We start from the raw sequence: 20,978 nt of genomic DNA on the forward strand, positions 1-20,978 counted from the left end.
TTACTAATACCTTAGCTAGCCTTTCGTTGTCTCTTCTTTCAAGATGTTGGGGATTCGGTCAATTGTGCGTGTGGTTTATTTTATTATTTGGTTTAGAAAGAGTGTGAACTCTGCACTCAGCAAAAAAAGAAGTGTGAACTGTGTAGGTATATCATCTATGTATATTAGAATATCAATCTTCAGAATAAAGCATGGAAGAGTGACATTCCAACTGAAATCCTTATAAATTTGATGCTGGTCGTAATTGTGATAATCACATGGACAGTTCCATTGACTGTCCTTTTTCGATACCAATTTTTTTTTTTTTTCCCTCTCCACCTTGGGGCTGAATGGAGTATTCTGCTCTCCCGGTATCTCTAATTGTCTGCCCTAATGGTTTTATTGGCAGTTACTTCATCTCTATTAAAGGCTGCACTTGCTAGAATACGGATAGTAACATTTTTTGTTTCCTTTTTTCAATCAGTTGTTCTGTTCTAATTTGTAAATGAAAATTTTCCTTTAATACATATTGTGGTTGCTGATGGTTATTTTGGATTTTTAATTGAGGTCAATCCAGAAAAATTATTATTTAGCAGTTACTCTGGATGACCTTTATGCTTAACAGTTTTCTTATATAAAAATATTCACAGTTGACTGCGATAATATATTATTTTATATTGTAATAAATATTACATTTTTCTCAGGAAGAAGTTGCCAAGGGGTTTGGTATACCGGTGCAATGTCAACGTTTCTGGTTTTGGGCAAAGCGCCAAAACCATACCTACCGGCCAAATCGACCACTGACACCTCAGGAGGAAGCACAATCTGTATGTACTTGTTTAGTTTTTCATGTGTCACAGTACACTAAGTAATGTTCTCGAAGTTGTGATTGTTTGTATATTAATCATTGTTTGGCCTCTTGCTCTGTTCCAAAAATTGGGATGTGCCTCCGATGCATCAAAGCAGATGAAAGTGGGAAAGTTGTCGAGCTTGAACCCCTCTTTTAACTTTTAAGTGCTCAAGTTATGTGGGCATACTGGGATTTTATTTTTTTCAACATCTTGAGGACCCAGGAGATGTCTAATGAATTGAGGAAGAACATTGTTGATTGTACCAGTTAAGAATGATGGAGATATTTGAAGTTGTACCAGTTACTACGGGATAAAACGTATCAACACATGAAATTGTGACACAATGATTGAGCATAGGTTAAGATGTGAAATAAGATGCCATGAAATTTGCTATAATTTTGCTTACAGGTTTTGGGATATTGTGATTTGAGGTAGTTGTACATGTGATATAACGTTTTTGCTTCCTAAGAAATGTTCATGGTTGTCTAGCTTCTTGTTGGCTTGCAAATCTGTTGTATAATACTTTTCTGCATTGTAGGTTGGACAGTTGAGAGAAGTTTCTAATAAGGCAAATAATGCAGAGCTAAAGCTGTTTCTAGAAGTAGAACTTGGGCAGGTAATGCTGTATATCCTATTGATGAGAGTTATCACTGCTGCATTGTTGGTTGTACTCTGTTTTGTGCTATGCTGTTTTTCTTTGATAAATTCTTTGTTTGTTCTGTGCTGTTACCAATTTGCATCATCATTCAGGATTTGAAGCCTGTTCTTCCTTCTGAAAAGACTAAAGAAGATATTCTGCTATTCTTCAAACTTTATGACCCTTGGAAAGAGGAGCTCCGGTAATTTCTCTTTCTTCCCTCCTCATTGGTAGCTTGCGTGAAGCAACTCATGCTTTTCTTCTATGATGGCAGATATGTCGGGAGGCTGTTTGTGAAGGGTAGTGGAAAGCCAGCAGAAATATTGACAAAACTAAATGAAATGGCTGGGTTTAGTCCTGATGAAGAAATTGTATTATATGAGGTAAGCTGTATAAGTTCTGTTTGTTGTTTGGCTGTTTTCTAGCTTTCTCAACTGCTTACTGGGCATGGTTTATTCTCTTCCGCCAACTGTTAGTTTAAGCTTCGTCTTTGATACTCAGGAAATAAAGTTTGAACCCAATATTATGTGTGAACGCATTGACAAGAAGGCCAGTTTTCGTGCAAGTCAGGTATATATCATAGATGACTTGTTGCAAATATTTTTCATTGCGAGGTTTCAGATGTGGTTGAATACTTTTTTTGGTCATTGCCTTTGCTCTATGGTTGTCCTCTGTAGCAAATTACTACCTGATTTTCTCTATCGTCTTATTTCTAGTTTCATTTTCTTTTTTCAGCTTGAAGACGGAGACATCATTTGCTTTCAGAAATTTTCTCAAGTTGGAAGCAGCGATCAAACTCGTTATCCAAATGTTCCTTCATTTTTGGAATATGTGCATAATCGTCAGGTCTAGATGAATCCTGAATGTGGAGATCAGGATCTCCATGTTTTTAAACTTGTTGAGCTTTTGCATAACTGTGGGTTAGTGGTCTCCATGGTGCTGCTAACTTGGCATGCCACATGCGTTGCCAAGTTCAAAGGCTGATGGACTGACCCTCATTTTATAAATAGAGCAATCTAGACTCTAGTTAAAATTTTACCTTAAATGAGCCCACATAATATATAATGGCAAATTGTAACGCTTCAGGCTTCAATCACATGGCTTATACTCTAAAAGGACTAGTCAATGATACAATTGGAGCCCCATTCGAACATTATAAAAAGCAAGAACTTCTTTTTTCAAAGCAATGTGGGATCCCATACATCACCTACCTTTACACATCATATGGGGTATCACACAAATAAAATGTTTTGAATTCTGCAAGACTCTTCAATAATCATTATTTGTCAGCTCAACTGACATACAGTGGTTTTTAATCAATCATTTGAATTGATCTTGACCAGTTGGTATACGTTGGGTCAGATTAAGTCAGGTTTCAGGTTGAAAAATGTCAGGTCATACTAGACCTATTGATAATTAGGTTGGGTTCAGATTATCCCATTTTATTGGGCAATAAAATCCCTAACCGTCTATTTATATCATCAGATGTGTTTTGGTTTTCATCACATGTGGTTGCCTTCTGCCATGTTTAGCTAATGTCTTTGGATGAAATGGCATCCCCCCTTTAGGGTCTAGTATCAAGAAACTTTATTAATTATCAAAATAAAAAGAAAGAGTGTAGGGTGGGTAACGGATTTAGTCTTCTGCGAGTACATGAGTTGTATTACCTATTAAAAATCATAGGAATAAAATTCTCTTATTAATTATCAAGAAACAAAATCATAGGAAACGATGTAATAGTTTTAGAGGCTGCTTATTAACTAACTGTGGCAAAAGCATTGACATTGCTCAAGTTCTTGCGACTTATACTTAAAGTTACTCTGCTTAGACAGTAGGAGGGCCTATCCATCTTAAATTGCTTCTCAAATTTTTTGTCAAATTTTAGGATTGGTTTCATGATTGCTGGGGGCTAAGCCTTTTGGACAATTGAGATTGCCAAAATTGTTACTGTTCTGCTGTACCAGTTTAATAAATCTTCTATGGTCATGTTTATATTGATCATCAAGTTCGTATTCCATGATGGTCTATCCACTGCAACAATACTGAGATATTGTACTGTGAATTAAATTGATTTTGCAAAATGTGTTCCAAGTTCACGTATCATTACTAGTGGAATGCTTAAGTAGATAAAATATTGAAGTGCTGGCATATTTATTTGGTACTTTTTCTGATTTCTATTGATTGATTAAAACTGACTGGCTTTATAAATATTGATGCATAGGTTGTTCGCTTTCGATCTCTGGAGAAACCCAAGGAGGACGAATTCTGTCTTGAGTTGTAAGTTAGTCCTATATAGTGAACTTTCTCTGCAGTTTCTCTCTGTTGGGGGAAATCAATTTGATTAACTTATATTGTGTATAGCTTATGTTCTTTTTCTCTGGGATTTTCTAGGTCAAAACTTAATAACTATGATGATGTCGTGGGAAGAGTAGCTCAGCATCTTGGCTTGGATGATCCATCCAAAATCAGACTCACATCTCATAACTGTTATTCCCAGCAACCTAAACCGCAACCTATTAAGTACAGAGGAGTGGAACATCTATCTGACATGCTGGTCCATTACAATCAGGTAATTTTTATCATGGGTGTTGCTCTATTTTGGTCTTGTTACCTTCATATTTTTGGTATCCGGTATGTCCCAGTGGCTGATAAAGTATGCGTTCTTTTTTCTTAGACTTCTGATATTCTCTATTATGAAGTATTGGATATCCCTCTGCCAGAATTGCAAGGCCTAAAAACTTTGAAAGTTGCTTTTCATCATGCTACCAAGGATGAAGTAAGTGCAGATATCAGCCAATTCTCTCAATCGGCTATTCTTTGATTGTATCATGTTTAGTATTGTACCACTTAATGAACTACTTTTCTTTTTTTTTAAAAAAAATTTAATGAACTACTGGTGTTCTGTTGTCAGGTAGTAATTCATACTATTAGATTACCAAAACAGTGTACCGTGGGAGATGTTATTAATGATCTAAAGACGAAGGTAACCTTGCAACTTTGTTTTTTAGAACTAGATGTCTGTTTCAATTATTATTGGAACTGTGCAGTATAAATTAATGTGGCATGCATTGAACATCTTAATGAGAACATTTTATCTTTAATCTATGATAGTCGTGAACTATATCCTAATGTTGGTATGCACCAATTAAAAGTGTCACCTATGATTGTGCCTTTTCCTATTATTAAAAGCATCGCCTATTATTGAGCCTTAACTTGGAACAGGTGGAGTTGTCTCATTCCAATGCAGAAATGAGATTGCTTGAAGTTTTCTATCACAAGATCTATAAGGTAATCTCTTATTACTTATATATATATATATATAAAAAAAAGATCTATAAGGTAGTGGATATTGTTCCTTTTGAATAGAAATACCTATTAGCTAAGATTAATTACTTGACCCATAAAAAAAAGAAGCTAAGATTAATTACTTCCAGTATACTTTTTTGAAAGTATACTGGAAGTAGACGATGATAAATTTTGAGTGTACCTTGTGAGTCTCTCTTTATTGTGACATGACAATTGACAAGCTTGTACAATCTCTTTTGGTTTTACATATTAAATTGAAATAATGTTAATGAATTTGCTATAAAATTTCTTGGTAGTAAGAATCATGTCAATATCTATTAGCTAAGATTAATTACTTCCCCAGTATACTGGAAGTAGGTGATGATAAATTTTGGGTTTACCTTGTGATTCTCTTTATTGCGACATGACAAGCTTGTACAATCTCTTTCTGTTTTACATATTAAATTGAAATAACGTTAATGAATGTGTAATAAAATTTTTTGGTAGTAAGAATCATGTAAAGATTTTAATATTTAACTACACAAATAATGCAACTAAAACTTTCTTTATTCTAGTGTTCAAACTTTCATTATAAATTTTGAGCCTTCTAGCAGTTGTAGGCTATTTGTAAGGATATTTCCAACTTTAGTTTGCAAAGCTGCAACTTCATTTATTAATAAACTTGAAAGGCATAGCCCGAGTATGTAAGGAGCATTTTGTTTTTTTATTTTTTGTTTTTTTGTTTTTTTTTTTTTTAAATAAAACCCTCACTTAGGCAGATGAACAACCATAAATACATCAAAAAACCAAACAAAGACGCAACCTCACAATAAAACTCTTTTTTTAATAGGTAATCAAGAAGTTATATTCATAGAAATAGACAAAGGCCAGGTACACATGAAGTATACATGAGAAACACCTAGCTAGAGGTTACATCAGAAAGAAGAAGGTCCTGGACCCTAAGTCCGTTACAATCAATGGCCCCCACCCCTAAGAATAATGACTTAGAAAAAAAAAACTTTTAGCTCCTCCATAGTTCTCTCTTGATCTTCAAAGCTTCTGGCATTTCTCTTCCTCCAAATACACCAACGCATACATATTGGGACCATTCTCCGATTGCCGCTACTTGTGAGTTGCCACGGAGTCCTCTTCAACTTGCAAGGAAATCCACCAATCTAAGAGGCATGACCCAAGACAATCCAATTCTTGAGAAAAAATCATCCCACATAAACCTGGCCACCTCACAGTGTAAAAGCAGATGATCTACTGATTCCCCTAAGCCTTCCTGGACCAACATCCTCCCCAAAATAATCCAAAGTCCCGCCATTAGCACCATGTTTAGCCAAAAAATCCGCTACCATATTAGCCTCTCTAAACACATGTTTAAACTGAACATTAAGAGCGCTGACAAGGCTTTGAGCTTCCTCCCAAAAATCCCAAAGATACCAATAATTACAAACACCTGAAACAAACGATCCCACTATAATACTAGAATCCGACTCTACCACAAAATTTCTTGAACCGAGTTGATTGCACAGCCGAAGACAATCAAGCACAGCATGACATTCTGCAATAGTATTAGTGGTTTGACCATAGCAATGAGCGAAACCACCCAACACGACCAAAATCATCTCAAATAATCCCCCCTCCGCCAGACAGCCCAGGATTACCACAAGAACCCCCGTCTAACAATTTTCTTTTTGCTGAATCATCTCCTCCTCTTTCTTCTCATCCATAAATAGAAAAAAATAGATTACAAAGATAGGAAATTCGAAATCTGACTTCTTACCTTGGGATTCAAATCTTGGATAAGATATGTTTCCCATACTTATCTAAATTCGAAATCTGACTTCCTATCTTAAAGGGATTCAAATCTTGGATAAGATATGTTACCCATACTTATCTACCCAATCTAAATATTCAAATTACAAATCCTATAAATCCTATACAGCTGTACAAATCTGTCTACACCCAAACTACATAAATAAACATAGGAATTAATTCGATAAACATTGGAATTAATTTAAATAAATATAATCCACTAATAACCCCCCTTAAATTGATGCTGGTGTATCTACTAGCATCAATTTGCTAACTAGGAGTTGATGCCTTTGTCTAGTCATCGCCTTCGTGAATATATCCGCTACTTGAAGATTAGTAGAGATATGAGGAAGTATAATAGACTTCGCCTCATAGGCTTGACGAATATAGTGACAATCCATTTCAATATGTTTGGTACGCTCGTGAAATACTGGATTGGCAGCAATTTGAATGGCACTAGTGTTGTCACCATGAAGAGGAGTTGCCTTGTCTTGCGAAAAACCAATCTTTTGAAGAATGCCCCGCAACCACATCATCTCAGAGCAAGCTGCTGACTTAGCTCTATATTCAGCTTCAGTAGAAGATTTAGAAACACACTCTTGCTTCTTGCATTTCTAGGAGATGAGTGAATCTCCAAAAAAGATGCACCAACCAGTTGTAAAACGCCTAGAATCTGAGCAACCAGCCCAATCCACATCACTATAAGCCATAAGTTGTAGAGAAGTGCCAGCAGGAAAAAATAACCCACGGTTAGGAGTCCCAATCAAATATCTGATAATACGATGAACAGCCACTAAATGCAAGTGTCGAGGTGTGTCCATAAATTTACTGACAATATGGACAGCATATGAGATATCTGGACGTGTGATAGTGAGGTAGATTAGACTCCCAACAAGCTTCCTATATAATGCAGGATCAGAAATTAAATCACCCTCATCCTTCCGATATTTCACGTTGACTTCCATAGGAGTATCAACTGAAGTTGTCTCCCCCAACCCAGCCAACTGAACAAGGTCCTGCGTGTATTTATGTTGATTAATAAATAACCCATGTGGCTGATTATGAACTTCCAGCCCCAAGAAATAAGTCAACAGTTCCAAATCTTTCATATGAAAGACCTTATGAAGATGCATCCGAACCCTTGAATAAATTCAATATCGGATCCAGTAATAATGATATCATCCACACAGACCAACAGGAAAACAAAACCAGAATCACTCTTATGAAGGAACAAATAGGCATCATACTCACTCTGAGTGAATTGAAACTCAAGTAAGGTATTGCGGAACTTCTCAAACCAAGCTCTGGAGCTTGTTTTAGAGCATACAATGATCTTTTCAGCTTACAAACATCATTAGTTGAGGAAAGTGGCATACTAGAAGGAAGTTTCATATAAATGTCCTCTTTTAAATCACCATGAAGGAAAGCATTCTTTACATCCATCTAATGCAATTGCCAAGACTGAGAAGCGGCAATGGCAAGAAGGAGATGAATAGTCGTCATCTTAGCAACAGGAGCATACGTCTCGTCATAATCAATTCCATATTCTTGTCTATTTCCCAAAGCTACCAAGCGAGCTTTATATCTCTCAAGGGATCAATTTGATCTAAGCTTCACAGAATACACCCACTTGCTACCAATAGGTGTCACAGAAGAAGGACAAGACACAATGTCCCAAGTGTCATTGGCCGATAGTGCATCCATTTCTACTTGCATGGCATTCCTCCAACACTCATGTTCCATAGCCTGCTTATAAGAGTAGGGAATAGCAATAGAAGAAAGTGTAGCAATCATAGAAGAATGAGAGGAAAAACCATACCGATCCGGGGGTTTGGAGACTAGAAGTATGCCGACGAGATGGTGGATCATAAGATGTGTCAAGGGATTGATCAGAAGCCACGGGTAGATGCTCAGAGGGGGCAGAGAGAGCGGTCAGATCTGCTGGATGAGGTGATTTACGCCTGGTGTAAACACAACCAGGTTTAAATCGAGTGGAAGCTAGTGTAGAAGTTGTATCCTCATCTGAAAAATTTGGCAAAACGCAAAAACTAGGAGGAATAGGGTCTAGATGAGTATGAAAAAATTGTTGTTTGTCAAAGAACACCACATTGCGAGAAACTCGAATGCGTTTAGCTTGAGGATCATAACAAACAAAACCCTTTTGAAAAGAATTATACCCCAAAAAAGCACATTTGATTGATTGAGCAGAAAATTTGTGTCTTTCATGAGATGGAAGATGCACAAAACAAACACAACCAAATGAGTGCAATTGAGAATAGTTTGGGGAGTGCCTAAATAGCAAAGAATAAGGAGAAACATTTTCTAATACTGGAGTAAGTAATCTATTAATTAAATACACAGCAGTAGACAAAGTTTCACACCAAAAACGAGAGGGCACACCCGAATTAATTAGGAGAGTCCGGACCATATCAAGAAGATGGCGATTCTTTCTTTCAGCTACTCCATTTTGTTGTGGAGTGTATGGACAAGAATGTTGAGAAATAATTCCTTGATCTTGAAGGAACATTTGAAACTCATTAGATATATATTCTCCTCTTGAATCGGAGCGAAGAACCTTAGGAGAGGCAGAAAATTGATTAGTGAGATGAGCCAAGAAACGCTTGAATACTGGAAATACTTCATTCTTAGTACAAAGAAAGTAAATCCACGTAAAATGAGTATAATAATCAATAAACGTCACAAAATATTTATAACGATCATGAGATTTGATCGGGGCAATATTCCATACATCACTATGAATAACATCAAAGGCACGAGTGGCATGAGATCCTTTTGAAGGAAAAGGCAAAACTTTACTTTTAGCTAGCTTATATGTATCACAATCAAAATTTAATTGATCAAGAGAATAGAGCTCTTTATTGCCAATTAAACTGGAAGATAACAACTTATGAAGTATGTGAGAATTGGGATGGCCCAAATGCCTATGCCAATCCTTCGCACTCAAAAGTACCAACATTACAAGAAAACGAAGAAAAAGACTTTGACTCAACAGATTTTGAATCTAAACATAAAGGAAACAGCCGACCCTCTTTAGGACCCCTCGCGATCATCTTCCCGGTCACCTGATCTTGTACAAGACATCCAGAAGAAGTGAATGACACCCTACAATTGCTGTCAACTAATTGGCTAATAGAAATCAGATTGGTATTTAATGAAGGAGACACCAAAACATTTTTCAAGGAATGAGAAATATCACCTACGGCAGTGATAGGTAGGGCACTACCATCTGCCGTGTGAATTTTTAGTGGACCAGCATACGGTGAGATATTAACAAGAGAGTGAGAGGCACTTGTCATATGGTTGGTGGCACCGGAATCAAAATACCAAGGTTTAGAGGCAGATTTGGTTTTACCTGAAATACCAAAAGCTGAAAGAGCTGAGATGATCATTTGTTGTACCATTTCTGGTGTAATAGAGGTGGGATTTTGAGAAGTGGAAGCTGGAACATGAGAGGAAGTGACCAAGGTAGAACTAGCAGCACGAGTAGCCTCAGCAGCTGCTGAATAGGCAGTTTCTTGGCGACGTGGAGGACGTATCGGGCAATCCTTGATGATATGTCTTGCTTCTTGCAATAGTTGCAAGTTTTCTTAGAGCAATTTGCAGCGATATGCCCATAACCTTTGCAACTATAGCATTGAGTACAGCTCAAATCTCTCCCTTTTATTTTTCCTTGAGCTGCATATGCCATAGGAGCTGGAGTAGCTTGTTCCATGGCTGTTTGAGTCATCAATCTTCGCTCCTCTCGAAATATTTCTCCCAAACACATATCAAGTGGAGGCACAGGATCTCGGTTTATCAGATTAGCACGAATAAATTCAAATTCAGGCCTTAGTTTCATAAGCAACTGTGCCCGCATACTTGCTTCATGAACAGCTGGAATATCGGCCAAACTTGTTGCTGGGATTGATGTGTATACAATATCTGGATACTCAGCCCACAAGTTACAAAAACCAGAATAAAACTCCTCCACAGAGAGAGCTCCTTTAGAGAAATTCGACATCTCTAGTTCGAGTTGAAATCTCCTAGCTGCATTATTCTGAATATACAGCCGCTTGAGATGATTCCACATATCACGAGCACTCTTGAATGAGCGTAAATTCAAGATAATATGGGAATCAACAGATCCAAGAATCCAAGACATGACTCAGGCATCCTTGCTTTCCCAAGAAGCCCGCTGATCTTTGTCTTCTGGTGCCACACTACTCCCATTAATATGACCCCAAAGTTCCTTCCCTTTTACCAAAAGTTGAAACTGAAAAGACCACGCAGCATAATTCTTTCCATTGAATCGAACCAGAAGAGAATCTCTAATTTCAGAAGACATGATAGACAAGAAACCCTAGCCGCAACTCTTGAGACTAGAGAAAAAAAATAGCCACAACTCTGGAAACAGAAAAACCCTAACTGAAAAAAATCTTAGAATCAGAAAAAAAAAAAAAAAACTAGGACCTAGGATTCTGAACCTGTCTCTGATACCATAACAATTTTCTTTTTGTTGAATCATCTCCTCCTCTTTCTTCTCATCCATAAATAGAAAGAAATAGATTACAAAGATAGGAAATTTGAAATCTGACTTCCTACCTTAAAGGGATTCAAATCTTGGATAAGATATGTTTCCCATACTTATCTAAATTCGAAATCTAACTTCCTATCTTAAAGGGATTCAAATCTTGGATAAGATATGTTTCCCATACTTATCTATCCAATCTAAATATTCAAATTACAAATCCTATAAATCCTATACAGCTGTACAAATTTGTCTACGCCCAAACTACATAGATAAACATAGGAATTAATTAGATAAACATTGGAATTAATTTAAATAAATATAATCCACTAATACCGTCAACATTGGGTTTCACCATCCTAGCCTCTAGCAACGCCCACCCAATGCATCTCGGCATTCTACCATCCAAAGCCACCATAGGATAGTTTAATTCTCTCAAAACCAATACATTATGGGATCCTAATTTTTTGAAATCCCGCATCATGCCCGAAGACTTCAAAATAAAACCTTTTACCATTCGAATAACATTCTTCCAATCAAAACTCAAACCCTCCATACAAGCATCATGAGTTCTCCAAAGAGCCCAAGAAATAAAAATAGGGATGACACAACGTAACCAACGCACCTGTGAAGATTGCGAAGCTCAACACCACCAGATATTCATCACCCCAACCCAAACCCGAGTAGAAGGCAAATGAATCCCAAAAATCGCTACAAAAAAATTCCAAACTTCCTCAGTCCCTCCCCATCACAAAGAATATGATCCAAAGACTCAACTTGGGGAGAAAGACAACAATGACATTTTGAAACAATTGGAATGCCTAGTTGCTTAGGGCAGATTTGGGGAGTGAGATGAGAATTTTTAGTTTTAGATGAAAGTTTAAAATATTATTTTTTTAATATTATTATTGTTTTGGGATTTGAAAAGGTTGAATTGGGATTTGAAAAAGTTGAATTGTTTATAATATTTTGTGTGAAATTTTGAGAAAGTTGTAATGATAAGATGAGATGAGATGAGAACTTTGTCTCATCCCATGCCCCAGACCTGCCTACCTCATCCTCATCCACTGAAATAGCATTTCGACGTGCACGCCAACATAACAAAAAGACATCTTCTTAGGTATAGAAGCTTTCCACAACCATTTCTTCCCAGGGCAAATAATACAATGAGCTCTAACAATATTCCAAGCTGATTTAATAGTAAATATGCCATCTATAGTCTGCTTCCATACCAAAATATCAGGTCCCTCTCGAATTCGAACCTGTGATGTCAAAATTCTGTTCACAGTTTCCTCATCCACCAACTGTCGTAACATAGGAACATTGCACTCCGCACGTTCGAATATATCTCGGACCTGTAATCCCCTATCACCCACCACCACTTGCCGATCAGTAATAGCACAATTTCTTACCCAATTATCAAACCAAAAACTCAAAGATCCATCTCGGACCAACCATCTTGAGTTACTTAAAATCGAAGGGGGAGCCTGAATAACCCCTTGCCAAAACCGAGACCCCCTTGGTCCTTCAACCACCGAAGATAGCTGTGAACTTCCCACGTATTTGGACCAAAAAAATTCCAACCAAAGAAAATCGAAGGGGGAGCCTGAATAACCCCTTGGAAAAATCACGAATACCAAGGCCCCCCTCCTCTACTGGCAAACAAATAGTCTGCCATGAAACCCATTTACGCTTCTTAGTCTCATCTCTAGAGCCCCCAAAGAAAATTTGAGAAAATAGACTTCAGCTTCTCAAAAATTCCTTTAGGCAGATTCATCACCGACAATAAATGAATGGTCATACTACTAAGCACATGTTTGATAAGAATAATTTTACCACAAAAAGATAACAACTTATTCTTCCATCCGGCCAACTTTTTTTTGCACCCTTGCCAACAATGGCTCAAACAATCTCAAAGTAATATGCCCAACATGTAACAGAATACCCAAATATGTGCAAGGCCACGCACCCTCTATAAAACCCGAAATACATTTCAATTCCACTTTCCGATCACATGGAATATTAGAAGAGAAGAAAATAGAGGACTTTTGAGGATTTACTAGTTGACCTGAGATGTCTTCATACTTTTGAATCACCTCCCTCAAATTCCGAATAGAATCTTTACCACCATTAGCAAAAATCAGCAAATCATCGGCATACAACAAGTGAGAAATACGCACACCCCACAAGCATCAAAACACTTAACTTGGCCTTGTAAAAAAGCTTTATGGAACATCCTTGATAGTAGTTCCTCCAACAAAATAAATATATACGGTGAAAGGGGATCGCCTTGACGAAGCCCACAGGAAGGTTTGAAGAAACCTTTACAACAGCCATTCAACATAACTGAAAAAACAGGTGAGGAAATCGCATTAAAAATCAAAGAATGCCACTTATATGAGAAGCCCAACCTCTGCAACACCTCCAAAAACTTCCAATTTACACAGTCGTAAGGCTTTGCCATATTAATCTTCAACATGACATTACCTCCCCTTGTTTTTCGATTCATACCATGTACAAGTTCCTGTGCAAGAGCCATGTTTTCAAAAATGCTTTGCCCACGAATAAATGCAGCTTGTTCCGGCGAAATAATACTCTCAAGAACTGGTGCCAATCTAAAAACCATGATTTTGGCCCAGATTTTATAGACTACCGAGCATAAACTAATAGGCCGAAACTGCCCATAACCTGCTAGAGCATCTACCTTAGGAATCAATACAAGATTAGTGGCCTTAAAAAATGTAGTCAACGGAATCCCCTCAAAAAATTCCCTAGCCATGTCAAGAATATCCTGCTTCACCACCTCCCAAGCTAGCATGAAAAAGGTTGCCAAAAAACCATCTGGTTCTAGGTTGCCATCTTGTGGGATAGACCACAATGCCGCTTTCACTTCTTCCAAAGATGGTTGAGCACATAAGGCCTCATTTTCCTGATTCAAAACAACCGGTGATAATAAACATATAGCATCCTCATCCAAATTCACAGCCAAGGTCGACAGCAAGTCCTGAAAAAACCAAATTGCTTCATCATGCACGGCTTCAGCTGAATCAAAAACCTGACCATTACTCAAATTCATATGATCCATAATCAAACTCTTCTTTTTAACACACATAGACGCATGAAAAAAAGCCGTGTTTGAATCCCCTTCCTTAGGCCATTTGATACGAGATTTTTGACATCCCAAAATCTCTTCTCTATGAAGCCATTGAAGATGTTTACAAAGCAATAGCTCACTATCACGCTCTTGGGAATAATCAACAAATATAAAATCCTCAAGTTCCACCATCCGAGTTTCCACGTTTTTCAATTCCAATTCAACCTGCCCAAAAGTATCAATGTTCCATTTCCGCAGCATGTTTTTTAAAATCTTAAGCTTTTCTACTAATTCTCACCATAGGAGAGCCATCCACTCTTTGATTCCCCACATACGTTGAAATCTGAAGTATTTAACGCCACCCCTTCTCTCCTCCTTCAAATGTAATAGCATAGGACAATGATTGGAAGAAGTCCGCGGAAGGTACTCCATACGAGCCTCAAAATAATTCATGAACGTCGAAGAAACCAATATTCGATCCAACTTCGCCCATAGAAACCAGAACTCTAACACTACCGGATACAAACCACCCAGACAGTACTTGGTCCGACATAGTAACAATCTCAAAACAACCAAAATCTATATAAGCTATCCAATGGAACAAATTATTTGAAAAAGAAGGTTTAAGCTCCGTCATTGTCTGCTTGCGATCCTCAAAATTTTTCTAGTTCCTTTACCTCCAAATACACCAAGCTTAGCAGTTAGAGACCATCTTCCAAACTGTTGCATATGTGAGTTATCATATAACTCTTCTGTTTGCAAAGAGTTCTACCATCCTTCTAGTCATAACCCAAGCCAACTCTGCAAAAGTTACCTGGAAGGCACGCCAATCTGATGATGGAGTAAAAAGCAGTGTATTGATTCCCCGCTCTTACACATGCAACAATGAGATCACGTTTTGAGGATTTTCCCAAGGAGACTGTCCATGCATCAAAACATGCCCCTAGAGGCACCTTTGTCTGCCAAATACTTGTCCAAAGGAAGGGGTTACCATCCCAAGGTATAAAGACCTTGTAAAAAGGTTGAATAGTGAACTTCCTTTTCTTAGGATGGGCCCAGAAAATATCATCTGCACCTCCAAGACCTCTAGAGTACAAGAGAATGAAGAATTTTGAACCTACTAGTTGTGAACCGCTCAGAAAAAACTATCATTCCACTGAGAAGAGCTGCTGGAGAACATTAATAAAAGAGGTAGCACCATCTATTGATTTTTAATCAAATTTCGCTTATAAAATAAAATTAAGGAAAATTTTCTGTTGGGAAGTCTGGTTGGAGAGGGTTATTACAAGGCAGTGGTTTTTTTTGCGTGCAACAGAGAGAAGGAAAAGGCAATAAATTTTTACCCATAATTCCAATGGATTGACCCTTTTATCTTGTATGTATGAATGTATATGCATAAATTGTACTTTTAGAAAAATGTACATGCATAAGGTTTGTATGTGTGTACTAGGCAAAAACATGGAGTGCACATATTGTTACTTCGTGCACACTAAATTCTGGGTTTGGGTTTGCACTGGTCTACTTCTGAAGTTAACTAAAATTCGTCTGATAAGTCTTAGAAATTACTATATGTATTTATACTTTCCTTAATTCTGCAATTTGTTTTTTTGTTTGCAGATTTTCCCACTCAGTGAAAAGATTGAAAATATTAATGATCAGTATTGGACATTACGTGCAGAGGAGGTAAGTTACTTATATTTAGGCGCTTAGATGAGTGGGAGGTTTTACTCTGTGTGCGCATGCACGTGTTTTTTTCCTTTTTGTTAACTGTTAGTTGCTTGAATGAATCTGGTTCTTTGATTTGATTTTTTTGGAACCAGTTGAAATGATAAGACCTTAGACTGATTTTTTTGACTTGTCAAAAAAACAAAAGAATAGTATCAATTTAGAGGGCACCTCAGCCCTCGCCACTCTCTTTGTTTGACATGTAGGTCTTTGGAAATTCTTCAAAAGAACATCTTTGACGTGGGGTACTGGTCTTTGAGAAATGTCTCTTTTTGGGTTATTACGTTATTTTTATAGATCAGAACATAAACTCTCTGAGACCAACTTGTGGTGGCCAATTCAGATTCTCAGATTTCATGATAGTGTAATTTTCTTTTAAATGGAAGTTTCCTTTGTGCATGAGATTAGAGTCTAACGTTGATTTCTTGTTGCCGCAGATTCCTGAAGAGGAGAAAAACCTTGGTCCTCATGACCGTTTAATTCATGTTTATCATTTTATGAAGGATACAGCACAGAACCAGGTACTGAGTACTTATGGATGGCTATTTGTCAATCCCTCTGGTTCTACGAGTCGGTTCTCTTTTTTTTTTTTTTAATGTTTGTTGGCATAATTCTATGAAGCTATTTGTCACTTGGTTAACTGAGATTTACATGTTCTGTGCTTATTTTTTAACTCTTTTCTGTTGTCTTTTGGATCTAACAGCAGGTTCAAAATTTTGGGGAACCCTTTTTCTTAGTTATCCATGAAGGTGAGACATTAGCTGAAGTTAAAGCGCGGGTTCAGAAAAAGTTGCTAGTTCCTGATGAGGAGTTTTCCAAGGTATGTTCTTCATGTCTTCCGTTGTTTCCTATCATGTTTATGTGATTTTGCACCATGCAGTTTTAGACCATAAGCTTAGCTTGTTTTTGAAGTTTATCTCACCTTTTGCCCTCATGCAATAATTGTTTCTTCAGTGGAAGTTTGCATTTTTGTCATTGGGGCGTCCAGAGTATCTCCAGGACTCTGATATTGTGTCTAGTCGGTTTCAGGTGTGTGTGTCTCTCTCTCCCTCTCTCTCTCTCTCTCTCTCTCTCTCTCTCTCTCTCCAACACTAAACATGCCCAAAATTTAAATGGTGTTAAGCTGTTAGCCCTCATTTCTCCGAGTCACTTTGATTTTGTAGAGAAGGGATGTTTATGGTGCTTGGGAGCAGTATCTTGGGCTCGAACACACAGACAATGCTCCTAAGAGGTCATATGCAGCCAATCAGGTATGTAATTGCCTTGCATTATTTCAAGGTCTCTAATTGTGTTGGTATTAAAAGGAACTTTCTGAAAAGAAAGATGTTAAACGAATTAGAGAACAATCTGAAGTAATAAGCCTTCTGCAATGATTGAGAGAATCAACAAAGATGATCGTGCTCACAGCTCTTGCTTTCACCCAGTACACTGGCCTGTACTGGTAATGATCTGCACAATACGTTAATTGGTTCGGGCTGCCTCTCTTTTAGGGGAAGGCATATGGTGTTTCTTTATAATCTTTTGGCATCATAATACTTGAGAGGTTTTCATAGCAAACATAATTTACGTATTATTATTATTATTATGATTATTATTATTTTGGAGGGGAATGGCCTCCCCTAATGCGATGAAGATGATGGTGCTAGTAATATATTTGCAGCCTTTGTGGTGACTTTGCATATCAATTTTGCAGAATCGTCACACATTTGAGAAGCCGGTGAAAATATACAATTAGAAAAAATGGACGTTTCTCCATTTCATCTGATGGTCCCAAAATATGACACCCAACCTACAGATGGAGTTGCAGCTTCGTGAAAAGAGTGATTGAAGCACAATGGAAGCTTGCGGTCAGTTTCTGGAAGAGTAATAATTGATCGATCGTACACCTGTAACTTTTTTTTTGTTGGGGATGAAGGGGGTGTTTATAAATTTTAATCTTGATGCTATTTTTTGTTCTATAGCTCAGACTTCTCTCTCGGTCTCACTTTCAGGCAACCATTTATAAGATTTAAGTAGGTGTCATTTTACCTATAATTCTATTGTAATCTAGTGCATAAGATTTTTGGGGGTGGGTGATGCATAGAGGGTGGGGTTTAGGTGTGTTTCTAGTTTTAATTCCTATTTTTGTCTTATCATCATCCTGTTGTGTAATATTTTTAGTTTGGTTTCGAGGATTTGTGTGAAAAAGGAAACTACCGAAACATCCCTCAGGTGCGCCCTCATCCTAAATTAACTACAAGAATCCTATCAATTATTTGATCCTTTTGTCCATTTTTCTTTATTAATTTTTTAAGTGGCTACGTGCTATTGTGGCCTAAAGCCATTGTCTTACACGCTCCTCTATAGTTTTTCAGCATTATGATTTCTTCATCAGCTTCAGTTTAGAAAGGTGTTGAGAGAGGAGGAAGAGCCGGAGGGGGGAGTGATTAAAGGATGGAATAAATAGCCTTTATATTTCAAGCATTGTACGAGCACTAGGTAGGATGTGCTGCCACCTATTGTGAGGACTCTCTTTAGTGGTGGTTTCTTATTAAGCAATTGAACTAATAGCATATAGCCTTGATCCCAAAACATCTGTCCAACACATAATTCCTAGCTACCTAGCCACCTGAAAATTATCTTTCCTAGCTCATCTTGCCTTTGCAATTATTATGTCCCATCCAGGATAATTACCATTTTGGCTAGGTAGAACAGAAGAACGTGTGAAAAATGGTTCATATTTTGGTGCTCTTTATAAAAAAGTTGCATGGATTGGCCCTAGACTTTTTAACCCGTTTTCCTCTAATGCTTGAAACTCAAATTTATATCTAAAATGTGAACATAAAGTCCATTATCTCATAACCTCCCTTGCGTCATCTGTTAAGCTGCATCGCTTTATCAACCTTTTGAATTGGATTTTTTGAAAGGAAAATGCGAAAAAGCACAAACTGAATTATCACCGAGTGGTTTGTAAGTGGATGCGGTTGACATGAGAATTAATTCATTCATCCCAATTAAAAAAATAAAATAAAGCTGCTCAATTTAAATATTTAGAATGAAAAAAAAGAAATAAAGGAGTGGCCGGACCACCCCCAACTTTTCTGCAAGAGTGGATTCGCTACTAATTCTTTGGAGTCTTCAACTCAGTCTCCTAACGCTTATCCACTTTGGAGTGGCCCGCGGCTCGCCGGCTGCCATCAAAAGTTTTGTCGCCCCCTTCATTTTTTTTTTAAAATGTTTTTAGAATTTTTTTTGTATTAAATTTTTATTAAGGTTGTTATGGACATTAGTTAATATAATAAGATGCTGTCGCATTTAAAACAGTGTCATAAGACGTTAATTTTAATAAACGTTACAAATTATTTATTTGGTTATGCCCTGCCCGTGAAGAACCTTTTATATATGCGTCGACGATATGTGGCCATGTTACTCCAACAGCATTAAGACATCGGATGCTCCATTCATATGTGCCTCTCTTTGTTCAAGAAAACAATCCACGGGACACCCTAAACCCCCCCAACTTTGGATGGTATATTGCAGAAACTGAGAGAGGGAGAGAGTGTGCAAAAGGGAGTTGACCATGTTGGTCTCCATCTTGCTGAGTTTTTCATTCCCTGCATCCACTTCTCTTTTCATCACAGCATTGTCAGTGATTAACTTGACATCGTCTGCTTATATTGGGTTCTCCGAAGTATGAGGAAAGCACATGTTGTACTCCAAATTTTGTAATGCAATTTCTTCAGAATCTGGGAAGAAACTGATAGTAAATTATTATTTCTAGCAGAACAGACATGCTATTTTTTTATACTTTCACGTTTCTTGTTGGTCTCGCATCCTTTATGCTTTTCCCAATTCAAGATCTTTGAATTTTATTGCTCGTTTATGTTATAACCCTTCGTTTTTTTAAGAGAGTCTTAGAGGTATAATATTCTCTCCCCATTTGACACTGACCTAGTATAGATTTTCATGTGTTGCAACAATAAAGTTCTCTTCCTTTGCATCAATCAGCTTCTTGAATTGCTTTGTGTTATTAACTATTTAGAGCTAATAAAATTAAGAAACAAACAAAAGAAATACACGTTTTATCACATGGTGCCTTTCTGTTTTTTGAATTTTCCCTTGATTTCGTACTTGGTCAAATGTGTTTTCTTGTTTGTATTGTATTTATAGGTCCTATTTGTCCACAAATACAGCAGCGGGATGGTTCTTGATTCTATAATTGCCATCTCTTCTGGTTACTTTGTGTCCTTTGCAAGCATGATCTATGCCCAACACCTGACACAAGGAAGTTTAGAGCCACCAGTTGACTTAAAGTATCTTGGAATTTTGCTGTTTCTTGTGGGTATCATTGGCAACTTCTACCACCATTTCCTACTCTCCAAACTGAGGAGGGGAGAGGGTGACAAAGAATATAGGATTCCAAATGGTGGTTTATTTAACTTGGTGATATGCCCACATTATCTTTTCGAAATTATAGATCTCTTAGGGATGTCATTCATCTCTCAGACATTGTATGCATTCTGTCTCACACTAGACTTTGTGTTTTACTTGATAGCAAGGAGTTATGCCACTAGGAGATGGTACTTGTCAAAATTTGAAGATTTTCCTGAGGATGTCAAGGCTCTCATTCCCTATGTTTTCTAGAATGTGAAGCACAGTTTAAATGCATGGTTGGTTTTTGTTGAAAAATATATCTTACAAAGTTAACATTCTTGTTATCAAAGTTAAATAATATGATGTCGTTTGACTTTTATCTTATATCCCCAAAGTCTTTTTCGTTTTATATCAAATTGATTCTTCTGTACATTTTTTAAATTATGAGATTTTATTTATCTTAATCAAAAGATCATCTATCAAGGTCCTCTCAAGTTCTTGTCTGAATTTGAAAGTTTCAAAAAAGAGAAAGATTGACACACAAATGGGCTTTACAATATTTATTACTAGCAAAATATTTATACCCTATAGGACCGTTTATGTGACAAGAATTTAGTAGATTAATCATTTTTAGGGATATCACAAAAACGTGGGGCTGAATCCTTTAACACCAAACAAATAGTCTTACAAGAAAAGGTCAGAGAT

General features: G+C 37.2%; 2 protein-coding genes across 4 annotated transcripts in view; both read left to right on the plus strand.

Moving 5' to 3' along the window:
• The window catches only part of LOC122291538 (ubiquitin C-terminal hydrolase 13-like), a 37,723-nt gene extending 19,532 nt beyond the window's left edge, over positions 1–18,191 (plus strand). For 2 of the 3 annotated variants that reach the window (XM_043099302.1, XM_043099301.1), the window contains exons 16-32: positions 684–806; positions 1,369–1,446; positions 1,581–1,669; positions 1,742–1,850; positions 1,969–2,037; positions 2,203–2,313; positions 3,689–3,744; positions 3,859–4,036; positions 4,142–4,243; positions 4,379–4,450; positions 4,690–4,755; positions 15,813–15,878; positions 16,358–16,441; positions 16,624–16,740; positions 16,875–16,949; positions 17,084–17,170; positions 17,614–18,191. In XM_043099302.1, the coding sequence (XP_042955236.1) occupies positions 684–806; positions 1,369–1,446; positions 1,581–1,669; positions 1,742–1,850; positions 1,969–2,037; positions 2,203–2,313; positions 3,689–3,744; positions 3,859–4,036; positions 4,142–4,243; positions 4,379–4,450; positions 4,690–4,755; positions 15,813–15,878; positions 16,358–16,441; positions 16,624–16,740; positions 16,875–16,949; positions 17,084–17,170; positions 17,614–17,655 (1,524 nt within the window). In that variant the 3' untranslated portion in view covers positions 17,656–18,191. The remainder of the gene's footprint in view (positions 1–683; positions 807–1,368; positions 1,447–1,580; positions 1,670–1,741; positions 1,851–1,968; positions 2,038–2,202; positions 2,314–3,688; positions 3,745–3,858; positions 4,037–4,141; positions 4,244–4,378; positions 4,451–4,689; positions 4,756–15,812; positions 15,879–16,357; positions 16,442–16,623; positions 16,741–16,874; positions 16,950–17,083; positions 17,171–17,613) is intronic. The other variant, XM_043099303.1, reaches the window with a different exon arrangement.
• Positions 18,192–19,479: 1,288 nt separating this feature from the next.
• Positions 19,480–20,922, plus strand: LOC122292197 (3-oxo-5-alpha-steroid 4-dehydrogenase 2-like). Its single transcript, XM_043100432.1, has 2 exons — positions 19,480–19,590; positions 20,070–20,922. Exons 1-2 carry the CDS (start codon positions 19,480–19,482, stop codon positions 20,541–20,543), a joined length of 585 nt encoding a protein of 194 aa, XP_042956366.1. The 3' UTR covers positions 20,544–20,922.
• The last annotated feature ends 56 nt before the right edge of the window (positions 20,923–20,978 follow it).

The sequence above is a fragment of the Carya illinoinensis genome, chromosome 13 (assembly GCF_018687715.1).
Source record: "Carya illinoinensis cultivar Pawnee chromosome 13, C.illinoinensisPawnee_v1, whole genome shotgun sequence".
In the NCBI taxonomy this organism is placed as follows: Eukaryota; Viridiplantae; Streptophyta; class Magnoliopsida; order Fagales; family Juglandaceae; genus Carya; species Carya illinoinensis.

Coding starts and splice junctions, on each gene's coding strand:
- LOC122292197 (XM_043100432.1), top strand. CDS start 19,480: ATGTTGGTCTCCATCTTGCTGAGTTTTTCATTCCCTGCATCCACTTCT. Junction 19,591..20,069: donor CTTATATTGGGTTCTCCGAA/GTATGAGGAAAG, acceptor TTGTATTTATAG/GTCCTATTTGTCCACAAATA.